The 13,006-nt window shown below is 44.7% G+C and overlaps 1 protein-coding gene across 6 annotated transcripts in view; it reads left to right on the top strand.

Moving 5' to 3' along the window:
* The window catches only part of ebf1a (EBF transcription factor 1a), a 60,114-nt gene that overhangs the window by 30,707 nt on the left and 16,401 nt on the right, over positions 1-13,006 (top strand). For all 6 annotated transcript variants that reach the window (XR_003213605.1, XM_025897781.1, XM_003445835.4 and 3 more), the window contains exons 8-11: positions 971-1,112; positions 3,497-3,627; positions 5,666-5,792; positions 12,828-12,916. Coding sequence is in view for 5 of the 6 variants with exons in the window: in XM_025897781.1 (XP_025753566.1) it covers positions 971-1,112; positions 3,497-3,627; positions 5,666-5,792; positions 12,828-12,916 (489 nt within the window). In the remaining variant the exon portion in view is untranslated. The remainder of the gene's footprint in view (positions 1-970; positions 1,113-3,496; positions 3,628-5,665; positions 5,793-12,827; positions 12,917-13,006) is intronic.

Below are 13,006 nucleotides of genomic sequence, written 5' to 3'. Positions count from 1 at the left end.
GCTAAAAGGAGAGTGCTCCACGTCTACAGGATGTATAAGTAGGAAACTGTAGGCTATGATTTGCTAATACATCACCAACACATACTGTGTGTTTCCAGCTATTTTCTTAAGTTCTTAAGTTTTTAACTAAACAAGCGCCACATATATGGTAAACCAATCAAAATAATATTAAATTAACCCCTCTGGGACAAAAAAAGGGAAGTAAAACTTAAAAAGTGTAAAACATACTGTTCATAAAAGAAAACAAGTCCTAAAAGTCATGACCGTCCAGGAGTCTATATGAATAAATATTATAAAATAAATAGGAGTATTAGTTAAACGTGGGTTAAAGATTATGTAAAGTGTGTAAGCGTGTGTGTGTGGGTGGGAGTGAATCTCAGGGTTCATGTATGTATAGCGCAGGTATGTATAAATAATTGTATATGCATGTTGTATGTATGAGTGCACCTGTATGTGTAGATGGGCCACTGGCAGGTCATGTGAAAGTAAGATATTGCTGTCATTCATTAGCCTGGAAGGAGCAGTAGGGTCAGATAAGTTTATACTTCTTCCTACTCACGTTCAAGCATAAAACTTGACTTACTTATAAACAGATGATTAATATATTTGGGGTTTTTAATATTCATATATGTCAGTTGGGGTTTATTCTTTTACATGTTTAAAATAAATTTATATACTTTAAAAAAGTAGTGATTCATATGTTAAAACCCAGTTATTCCTAGAAAATATATGAACCAGTCTTCATGAAGTGTTTGGTAAATGGGAAATATAACAAAAGAAGTATAAACATGTTTACTTCAGTGTGAAAGTAAGTTAATCCACATAGGATTTTGCAAGAACTCATAATGCTTGTCCGGCGTAATCACGACAGCGTACAATTACTGAAGATTTACAAGCATCCACAGCAGGGTGCCGTTTGTTCTTTTTAACCCCTTGTTTCTCACTTTCTTTTGGTTTTCCTTTTTCTCAGGTGGTTGTGTCGACTACGGTGAGCGTGGAGGGTCACGTTCTGGCCGTCTCCGACAACATGTTTGTGCACAATAACTCAAAACACGGGCGCCGAGCTCGGAGGCTGGACCCGTCAGAAGGAACGCCATCCTACCTGGAACACGGTATTTAAAGCGAGAACAAAACACCTCGACTCTCTTCCTCATCTTTCTTTGTCTCCTTCACTTTATTTCTCTCTCTATGACTCCACTCCTCTCCCTCCCTCTCTCACCCCTTCCCCCCTGTCTGGCTCCACACTCAACCCTTCCTCTGTCTCCCACTCCACTCCCCTCCAACCTCCTTTCTTTCTTATCTCTCTCCTGTTTCCTCCCGGATTCTCACTTTCCTCTCTTGTAGGGTTTCTAACTCGAGCTAAGAGAGGAGTGAGTGGTAGCTAGTGAGTCTCTTGTCTCTCCCTTGTGGCTTGCTCCCCTCAGGTCTCTGCCTCTGGGCCTTCTACTCTGCCTCGCATAAGCACTATGTGTCTTATGAGGTCTGTTCTGCTTAAAGCCAACACTGGCTTTATTTCCTCGGAGACCTGCTTTTATCCTCCAGCCCTCCATCACTCCCCATCCCTCAGGTTTTCAAACACACCCATACACATACTGAAAAGCCCCTTGCACACACATACATACACACCCCCGCATGCACAGTCAAACCCAAACCTTTAATACTTCATAATGACATGTGCACATGATTTAGGAGCCTGCACTGATTCCCAAGTCCCTAATCCAGTTATTTTCTCATTTCGATTTCCCAGACATTGAATAAGAGAAACATATTTTTTTTTCTTTGAGGAAAGTCAACCTCAGGGATGATAATGACAAAAAAATAAGCGGGGATTTACATGATGGCCTATAGTAGATTGCATTAAGATTGAATGTTATGGTTAAGTCTTTCTAATGACTATTCTCCAGAGGCAAGGTGGACCACTTGTCCCTGTGACTGGTCTCAGAGATGATTAGAAAAGTTCACAAAGATGAGACATGTTGGAGATGTCAGCGAGGCTTGGATCTTGCACATAAAGAAGAGTACACACAGGACACCAACAGATGTTCCTCGTGTCGTAGCGATTTGTTTGGGAATTTCTTCCCCTCTGATTTTCAGTTTTCCCGGTGATGCGAGTTAAAAAGGAGGAACAAGAGGAATAAAAGGAAGAGAACAGGTTACAGGGAGAAATGTAAATGTGATGAAAGAATGGGGAAAAAGTGCCCAACAGTGTAAAGAATAGAGAAATTATTTTTTTCATTAAAAAGAGGACAGTAGTTTCCCATTACCCCCCTCCCCCCACCCCCCTTTCTGGTGTGGGTTCAGTTTGTGTGCAGGATGCGCAACTTTGGGGCCCATTTCAGGCGGTAATAGATGAGCAGTGCATAGAGTTGAACAGATGGCACCGAGGAACACCCCAAAGTATAATCCTATCACATGGATTCACGTTCCACCATCTGGTTAATCCACACACACACACATACACACATAAACACACACATGCACATCGAGCGCACATAATATCAGCGGCTGTGAAAAGGAGGCATCTTAGGCCATGATTACGGCCACAGATTGCTGCTTGGTGAACGCTGATCTCTGCAGGCGTATCGGGGGGCTAAATATCATTCCAGCTTGTTGGGGAGGATCAACAGAACAGGGAGTCAGGCAAAGAGCAAAGGCTAGGCTGCGGGGAAAAAAGTCAGCCTAGTCTAAAGTGGATTATGCCGCTTTACAGAATTACAGCATGTCTGACAAGCTGCATATCTGTTAAGGAGAGGAGATTTAGCTTGTATAAACATGTATTTTCCCAATGCTGTTCTTTTCTTCAATCACATCCAGTAATCTCCGAGTCCATAACACCAAGAGATAAGGTCAAAAAGCACACTGAATGGCAGTTATTGAAAATGCTGTTTATTGTTGTGGTCCCATGTACTTTGTCCGATAAAATGCAAAGAATATGCTTTAAAGGAAAACACTGGGAGCTTAGAAAAACCCATTACAAATGTACTGGGCAGAAGCTGGAAGGAGCCCGTGTGGTCGTGCTCTGAGACACAGGCTACTACACAGATATATGAAACAGGCAGCTGAGCAAGAGCTAAGTGTTTGGCTAATGAAGGCAGTGTATTCAGAGGGCAGAGCTACTGTTGGCTCTGCTGTGTTCCCCGGTCGCGTGGCCTTTGATCAGACACTGAGCACACCTGACATTTACACGCCCGCACGCTTTGCCACGTGTCATAAAACAAGTGCACCGCCGCTGCCCTCACATGCGGGGCAGGGGTGATGTTTAATAACGGGGTGAATATAATCACTCTGATTAGTATTCCTCACTCGCCCCCCGACCCCTGGGAGAGAGGCGATAGGTGATATATGTGTATGTGTGTGTGCATGTGTGTTAAAGAGAGGGAGAGATGGAAAGTAAAGGGGACTGTGCATGCTGCCAATAGCAAAAGACCTTCTAGGCTGTCATTAGGATAGCATCTAATCTGTTATATATATATATATATATATTTTTTTTTTCCAGCAACCCCCAGCATCAAAGCCATCAGCCCTAGTGAAGGCTGGACCACAGGGGGCGCAACAGTCATCATCATCGGGGACAACTTCTTTGACGGCCTACAGGTCATCTTTGGGACAATGCTGGTCTGGAGTGAGGTTAGTCACGATTTAGTCATATTTGTGTTTTTTTGTTTGTTTTATTTTTATTGGCTTGGTACACTTCTTATACAGCCAGTGTGGGCAAACAGTCTTTTAAATGCTTCATTTGGGAACCATTATTTTTACGTTAGATTAAATACATAATTGTGATTTAAAAGTGCTCAAAAGTTTTGCAAAAAAACTTGTAACACTGTAGCATCACACTTTTGATAATTTTGTAATTATTTTATAGAGAAAGAATATAATCAGATAAACCCCTGTTACCCACACTGCATGAAATCTAAATTATTAAACAGAGAGCAACCATCTGCAAATAGACTCATTTAAATTCCACCAAAACTACATCAAATGTTGAAAATGAGGCATATTAAGTTGTTTCCAGCAATACATTTCCAAAATAACATGGGGGAATCAAAAAACCATATGGAAAAGCTGGGCACCGGTGAAAATACATAAATAAAAATCACCTGGAGGAACACGTGGAACAGTGTGTGACGCTGTTGTCGGATAAAAACCAGAACCCTTAAAAAAAACCGATTTCCTTTATTTGAACAGAACAAAGCATATGTCGTTGTTGAGTCATGTTCAGCAGTGCTGATCATCTGAAGTCCCGCATCAAGCGAGAACAGGACAACATTTGGCTTTCACAACTACTCGGTTCCCAAACACTTGCATCGTGTTGTTAAAAGAAAAGGTGATGCAACACATTGGTAAACATGTCCCTGTCCCAACTTTTCTAAAACGTGTTGCTGGTGTTAAAAAAATCTGAAATGGGTGTAGATTTTTTCAACAAAGCAAAGTAAATCCTTTTAGTTCCAACAAATCATATCACATGTTTATTCAATTCCTACATTAATATAGGGTTTAAATGAATGGGAAAACACAGCATTCTGTTTTTGTTTGCATTTCGCACAAAGTACCAGGATTTTTGGAAATGCTTTTTAATTGAAATAGCAGTCATAATTAATAAATAATACTATAAGAAATAACTGTTTGCAGGGCTATAAATGCATATTAGAAACATTTAACAATCTCAATAGAAGGCTATTGTTGCATTTCTCTCTGTCAGCTCTCACTTCTGTCATATTGCTATTCACCTCTCTTCCTGTCTTTTAATATGGTGCTATCTTCCGTCTTGAAATATATTCACATCGTACAGTATGAATCCCTTTGTAAGGAGCATCTGCTACATGACTAAAATGTAAATGGAGTCTATGTGTGAAATTGAAGGTCAGTGAGCAGCGCAGCTAAACAGCTTTCTCTTTAGTAAAGGAATAATTCTATAAAAAGCTCCTATATTATCTCGCTGAGAGGTGAGTGGGGCCAAACAATGCTAGAATGAAAGCCTAGCTAAGTGAGCAATGAAAAGGACAGTTAGAACAACACACACAGATGCACACACACATGCGCACATACACAAAGTGCTGGCAGCAGCAGTGATAGCTTTTGAGCACTGCTAGTTTTGAGTGCTCGTTCACTACAGCGTGCAGGAAACGAGCACTCAGCGAGGTCTCATCTGTGTTTTGTCTTGTTACCGTTTTCCTTCAAAGACCCTTCAGCGTGAACACACGTGCATGGCGAGCGGGCTCATCAGCCGCGCTAAGTGAGCCTGTTTAAGACACAATTGTGCTTTAATGTGACTAACGGCAGCTTCAGCTGACAGACACGGAGACAGGGGCAGCAGAGACAGGCGCATTATACATTAACTCGCATTGTTCAATAGGCGTACGCAGAGGAAAAGTGTGTTTTATTCATAAACAGATAACTGCTTTTGAACCCCTCTTACAGAGTCCGTGTCAGCACTGATAACCATCCCAAGCCTCACAGTGACATTGCCTTAGGCTACGAGGCCACCTGAGGGCTCGTAGCCAAGCGCATCATTTTCAGGCCGATTATACAAAGAAAGAAAGTCAAAGCTGCAGAGGAAAGGTCCGAGATGAGCCGAGAATACCCCCACCCCCACCAGTGCACACGTTTAGATCTGAAGTATCATCGCATTAATCTGCCTGCCCTTTCTGCTTTTTTCTCCCTGTAGCTCATCACCCCCCATGCCATCCGCGTCCAGACTCCACCCAGACACATCCCCGGGGTGGTGGAAGTCACACTCTCCTACAAATCCAAACAGTTCTGCAAAGGCACACCTGGACGCTTCATCTACACAGGTACCTTTACACTAACATTTACCAATCTGCTGGCTTTTCTCCCAGTTTCTCTCAATTCTACGCACAACTCATGTAGAATGAATTTAAAACTATAATCACATCAAAATCTTCACACGCTGACTTTAAGTTTTATTAAATCTCACTTTTTTGTTATATATATGTATTGCTAAAGTTTTGTCTTTCAGTTTATAAGCTGTCATTTCTCTGGACGGTTTCTGGTGAAAAATGTGCATGCTAAGCAACTTAAAATTCAATAACAGAACTCAATAATTCAGTGGAAAAAGCCTGCTGATCAGAGGAGGAAAAGCATTTGCCCTCTTTTATGAAGCAGGTGAAGGTCAGGAGGAGGTTTAACCTTTTGATTGGTGGGATTATTGAGAATTGACCCTGTCGAAGGCGCGATTCAGAAAGGAAGAGGTCCGTGTGGAGTGTGTGATATTTATTTATTTATTTTATTTTTTTGATGGTCAGCACAGGGGCATGAATAGCTCGAGTGTTACATCAGAGCACGCTGGTGCAGAGTGAAAAAGGCGCCGCGAGAAGAGCGGCACAGAGAGAGTGAATGTGAAGCGGTGATTAACCAATGCAAGGCCACAGGTCCTCTGGGAGACTGTGAATCACATAAATCTGTCTGTAATCTCAACCACTGATAGACTTAGGCCGTAAGCTCCAGCTGGAATTACCAACATTTGACAAAATCACAATTGAGAGAGAGCGCGCGTGCGTCACATTGCTAGCGTTTCCTGCATCTTGTGTGTTCCTATGCGTCACAGCTATGACTGTGTTTTGTGTACTTGTGGGGAAGACTGCAATAGGATGCCTGTGTTTGTTTGCACGTAAGTGTGAACATAGTCCAAGCGCACACATGCACGCTGACAAGTAACTGCATTACTAAGACACAGGGCAGATGGGTGGGCAGCCTTTGCCATGCCAGAGCTGTCCAACAGCCCACACTCTGCCAAACCCATAGAGCTATGTGTGTGTGTGTGTTTGTATAAGTGTGTGTAGGTGTGCATATGTGTATACGCAGCTTTTTAATGTGCCAGACATGTGGCAACCGCATGCATAAACGCCCTATCGCTTCCTAGTCCTCCAATCTTTCACCTTGTCACATTCACTTATTCAAAACTCAGCTTCTTTGAACAAACTCATCCTTACCCCGCTTTCTGTCCCTCCGTGCTCGGCTTCCGTCGAGGCGCATAGGAGAATCTCAACAGGTGAGAGGTAGCAAGAGGTCATCCGCTGGGTGCCGAACGCATGTGCCGCGGTGCCGCGTGCCGCGGTGCCGCGTGCCAAGAGCTGGCGGTGACAGAGTCAACTGTGGCGAGGCACAGACCCCAGTTCTACTTTTCACACACTTCATTCCAGCCACCCTCGTGGGCATTTGTACGTCTCAAATATAGGTTTTTGTCATTTTACTTTCTCCCAGTGAGGAGAAAACCTGCTCACATTTAGCGGCGGGAAAAAAGAAAAAAAAAAGAAGGGGAGGATGAGCAGGGCATTTGGAGCAGAAAAGCAATCGATGTGAGTGGAGAGACAGAGAGGTGGATGAGAAAGAGGAGAGAGGAGAAAGATGGGAGCGAGGGATGGAGGATTACCATGGGCCATGTTGCCCTCCTGGGTCTGTTTGGCACCAGTTTGAGCCCAGTTGCCAGTGGGTACTAATCATGGAGGATTGGCAGCGCTGCGTGGCAGCTGGCAGCCGGCACATACACACACATCAACACATCCCCACACTCACAGACATGCATATACTCCTATATTACATGTGCATGCGCGATCACACACACATGCACGCTCTGAATTACATTGGGGACAGCTGGCATTGCTAATCAACTTCTGCTGAGGAGAGGAAAGCGAGCAGCTCACAGACCTAATTAAGTCAACACATACCCAATACTGCTGCTACTGCTGCTTTGCAAACATACCCGACACACACACACAAACCTACCCACATAGCCCTACCTATAGGTTTGTCCCCTCCGCCCTTCTCTGCATCATTATCGATACTCTAGAACCAGCCGCCACCAAAATGAAAAAAAAAAGAAGAGACGAGAACTTTTGGTGCAGAGAAAATTCGAAGAGAAGCTATTACAGTAATGTGTCCTCTGCCGTCTCTGAGGACTCCTGTGCCATTAGACTTCAGAAAGCTCCAATTAGACTCATCAAAGGCAATTAAGCTATCCACTGATAAGAATAGAAGAATGTTTTTTTTTAATTCCCTGCTCTTCCTCTGTCTTTTTATCCCCTTATCCCCCTTCTGTTCCTCTCTCTGCCCTCTGCCTTACCCACCTTTGGGGCTGAGAGCTTTCCCTAATCTCCCTCACTTTCCCCTGCTCTCTCTCCCTCTCTCTCATTATCAGGTCACCCCCCGCCACCACCACCCCTGTACAAATGCATCTCCATGTTTGGTTGTGTATCACCTTTTACTAGATTGCTGTCTTTGTAACATTCATCAAGGAAGCTCTCTCTTTTCTTTTCGCCATGCAACATAAAGTGATAATACCCCACCAGTGCGGCCTATGTGTGTGTACCTGTACTCGTGTGTGTTTGTGTGACACAAGGATGCCGGCCATAGATTGGGGGAGTTGATGAATCACCCTTGTCGTTCAAAAGGCAATCCCTCCCTCCTCAGTATGCAGCCTTGTCTGCTTAGTGCTTCCACTACAGCTTCTGCTGATATTAAAAGGCTCTGCTGGCTCACATTAAGGCTGGCACCGCGCACGGCGACACGCATTCGCGCACGCACAAACATTAGGGGTAGTTTTTCAGCGCTCAGTGCAGATTAGGTGTGTAGGAAACATCACTCAGTTGCGGCAAAGAGGCGCGGGAACAGTGAGGGGGGGGAGAAAAGACAAAAGTCAAGAGCAGAATTTAAACCAGCTGCTGCTGACATCTCTCTCCGTCTCTGCACGCCTGCCTGTGTGTTCCAAATTAGTTTTAGGACTGTCAGTTGTCTCTCATTGTATACACTGCAGACGCTGTAGTGTAAAAGTGTGACACAGGTAAGTGCTGCAAACAAGAGTGTGCAGTGTAAAGTTAGTGCTAGCTCTAATTAAACTGTCCCGCACTGTGGTGAAATTTGCTAGTGATGTACACTGAGAAGCACTGCTTTAATTACAAATCACCAGAGTGCTTTAAATTCGTAAGTATATGTGATCCTGGTTGTGTTGATATCATAATTTTGGAGAAGCGTGCATGATAATCAGCGGGAAAATCTCCCGCACATGTTGCTGCATAAGCAAACTTAACATTAACATAGACAGGCGTAGTCTACATTCATATACACACGTGGATCGCCGCACGCATGAGCACGTTCGCACATCACACAGATGCACGAATGTGGCACGAAGTCATCTGGCAATAAAAGTGGGGTGCAGCCACGAGCTGGTCAATTACTTGTCTTGCTCCTGTTTGTGAATGCTGTCTTTTATTGAGCCTGGGCGGGATGCCTGCTGTTGATTAAAACGGCTGGTCTACAGCTGGAGACAAGGCCAGCTGAGATAGCTGCATACATTCCCGTTTACGGCGCGCAGTCTTAACTGCGAGGAAATTCACACCTCTATTTGAGATTGAGATTAATTTTCTGCACCATGTGGCTTGTCTTGCCTCTTTAGCATGCTCCGTTCTTATTACGGGAGCATCTGCTCCATGATGATGATGTAAATGAATTTCGAATGTAGATTATTTTGTTCCCCGCCGAAACGAGCGGCGCTCACCGGAGGGAATGATTTCTCGTGTTTTCTTATATCTTAATTCAAGCGCACACTTTTCATCTGGATTTTTCAGAATTTGCATTCTCCCAGCGAGAAGCCATGCTGTCAGGTATTGTTAACTGTCGACATGCACTTTTTTTTTTTTTTTTTGCAACAGATAATTAGAGCTTAGGTTGTAGTAGTATCCACACCTCCATTGATTTGTAGAATCTCTCTGCGCACGCACACACACACACACACACACACACACACACACACACACACACATTCTTTCCCTCCTTCCAGCCCTCTCTCTCAGGCTCAGCCTCTCCTCTCCTTTAGGAGCAAAAAGCTCTACTCATCTGTTTTCTGTGTATGAATTTCCAGCCATGCATTAGTCTCCCTGACATGTTCAAGCGATGCTTTATTTAGCTTGTCGGATTCTGCAAATAAACGCAATCTCAGGGTTTATGGAAAAATGGATAAAAATTAGATTGTAAGGTATTGATCTGGATTGTGAGTAGTTGGTGGGGGTGTTGTGCGTGTATGTGCGTGTGTGTGTGAGAGGTGGTGTTGGAGGTGGGGGGACGGGCAGCTCTCGTGTGTGTGTGTGTGTGTGTGTGTGTGTGTGTGTGAAGAGGGTGGGGCGGGGTGGGGGTGGCAGAAATGAAGCCGTAATTCAGGGCTATTGAACCCCCTGCCACTGGCGGCATCGATCGCCAGGCAGCGGTTATGAGATCACACCTGAGCACTGGAGACTGCAGAGGGGAGGGAAGGACGGGGGGAGCTGTGCGGGCGGGGGTGGGGGTGACGAGGGAAAGGGGAGACGAAGGAGTAAGGAGCGAGGAGGAGAGAGAGAGAAACAGAAGGTTGTGATATGATCAGCTCCTTACCCGCTGTCTGAGGGCCTGTTAAGGTGTTAACATCAAGCCTCAGAGCCAATTACCTAACCCTGCAAGTACACTACCCACTCACCTCCTCACACTCACAGTGTTGTGACACAGAAGGAGAAGAAGACAGGGCAACTGGACGCTGGCTGTTGTTTTCCCCTCCTCCTGCTCTGTGTTTCCAGGACAACTCCACTCTTCTGACCTCTCAATTATCCCTGATCCCCCCCTCCCCACTCGACCTCCTACTCTTTGCACCCCAAACATCCATCCGAACCCCCCCCCATTCACCCTAGCCCCCTGCCCACCCCTCCGTACACACTCCCCCTGCGGCTCTGTGGGTTATTATAGTGAAATATGAAGCGATGTGGATTCTAGGCTTCATGAAATTTCCATGAGCATTGATCTGATCTGATGTGGGTGATTGCTAGGTGAATCCCTCCAGTCCAGAGCTGTTGCTCATCTATTCATTTATTTATGGCAGTTATGTTTTACTGGCTTTGATTTGCTCTTCTGGAGAGCGACAGCTAAGGATTATAAATATACCTGAATAGGAGAGTGTGCTTGGAATCCTGGAGGGCAGCAGCACACCACTCCTCTTTCCAACTTGGAAAGTTTTTTTTTTCCTGTTTTTTTTCTTTTTCTTCTAGCATTAATTCTTGGTGTAAAATGTGAGATATTGAGCATGGATATAAGGGCATAAAAATAAATAAATAAATAAGACAGTCCCCAAAGAGGCACAGGCAGGTAGTTAGTGATGTGCGTTGTCCCCCACATACTCGTCTTCTGGTTTATGGTCCTTGAAAACGAGCAGAGACAATATCACTTCCTCTCTCAATTACCAAAATTGTCTCTTTATTTGTAATAGGGGTATCTATGTATGTCTTGGGTTTTTATGCTATTGTTCACTCGAGGCTCATTTGGCACATTGTGGGGAACTGATAAAAAATTCATCATAAAAACAAAAGCCTCTGAGACGAAAGAGAGGATGTTGTCAGAACAATCCCCTACTCAGACTGAAGGCCTAATCCAGGGCAAATCCTCCTTAAAGCTTTAGAGAGATCAGAGAATAGGGAAGTAATGTCAAATATTTGTCCTCGGAAATAATTCATACTTTATTTGTTGCATGTGATCGCCTCATTGTTTTGGCTTATTTTATCAGCAAACCAGCTGGCCCTGTAATGTGTGTCATTCTCCGTAAGCTGAGCCAGCCTCTGGCATCTCTACTTCGACTTTTCCATCTCTTTGCTGTCTTTGCTTCTAGCTATTCACCTTTCCTTTCATTCACTCTTATGGATCGCTGGAACGTTCCACTGGGAGAGCTGTCCAAATACGTTTGTGTTGCCAAAACAGAGCATCACCCATTCTCGCTCCCGCGCTCTGTTTTTTTCAGTCCGTGTGTTTGAGCGGGCGGGCTCAGGAGGAGCCGTGGTGAAGTCACTGGAGGTCCAGCAGGACAGCTTGTACTCATAGCCTCTAGGGGCCTTTTTTCTGGGGGCCGCCTAGTCAGCCTGGCTGCTCAGATGTGAGGCGAGCAGGGCATCAGCCCCCAGGAAACGTCCAAGCTGCGACCCACAGGGGAAACAGACGGACGGCACAGACGCATACAGGCGATTCTCACGCGCAATGGCGCCTTTTCTTTTTCTTCCATACAAGTGCACATTTACTGTTTCAAACTCTGTCCGGAAGCAGCGTCTTAAAGGCTGTAGCGCAGGAAAGTTGTCAAGACTGTGCCCTGACCCCCCGAGGCAGCCCGCAAAGACAGGAGAGGGAGAGGGAGAGACAGTACATTAGGAATGAATTATGTGGAGAGAGCACTTATCTAACAATCCTCCTCTGAAGTGTTTGTACTATAAGCCTCAGATCTTCATTGTATTTATTCTAATGTTTAAATATTCATGGTAAACCTTCTCATATTCAATTACCGAAGCACGACCACAGCATGCAGAGAGAGTGCTTTCTCCCTGCTGCCTGGATGATCTGACTCTGTGTGTGTGTGTGTGTGTGTGTGTGTGTGTGTGCATGCATGTGTGTGTTTAGCTTGTTCCCTGGAGCGATCAAGCCTTTGTTATATTGGAACCAAGCTCTGTAATTGCTTATATTAGTCGCTGATCAACGCAAGACCACAGGACACACACACACACACACACACATTCACTTTGCCTGATTCCTGACAGTCTTTTTATTAACCACCAAAGCGGGCGACAGAGAGAGATTCATTACATCACAGGCAAACAAAGACACACACCAGACCTAATAGAGAACACCCACATTTTTCAGCGTGGTTAGTTTAATGTTGAAATATTCATGGATTCAGTTATGTCTGCTGTCACTTGCTTCTCCCGCGTATCTTCTCTGGTGCTTTTGAACATTAGGTGTGTTCATCATTAAGGATCAAGCTGTAAATGTTTTTTTTCTCTCTCTCTGCCTGCTTCTCTCCACTTCCTGCTCAGCGCTGAACGAGCCAACCATAGACTACGGCTTCCAGAGGTTACAGAAGGTCATTCCCAGACACCCTGGAGATCAAGAGAGATTACCTAAGGTACAGTGCCTCTGCTCCTCTCATGTGTCTGCTCACACTAGTTGCCAAGCACAATAAATTCATAAGAATTTGTCTTGGTAACACTGGTAC

Source organism: Oreochromis niloticus, linkage group LG2, assembly GCF_001858045.2.
Source record: "Oreochromis niloticus isolate F11D_XX linkage group LG2, O_niloticus_UMD_NMBU, whole genome shotgun sequence".
In the NCBI taxonomy this organism is placed as follows: domain Eukaryota; kingdom Metazoa; phylum Chordata; class Actinopteri; order Cichliformes; family Cichlidae; genus Oreochromis; species Oreochromis niloticus.
Note: the sequence above shows the minus strand (reverse complement) of the source record. Positions and strands in the feature narration are given on the sequence as shown.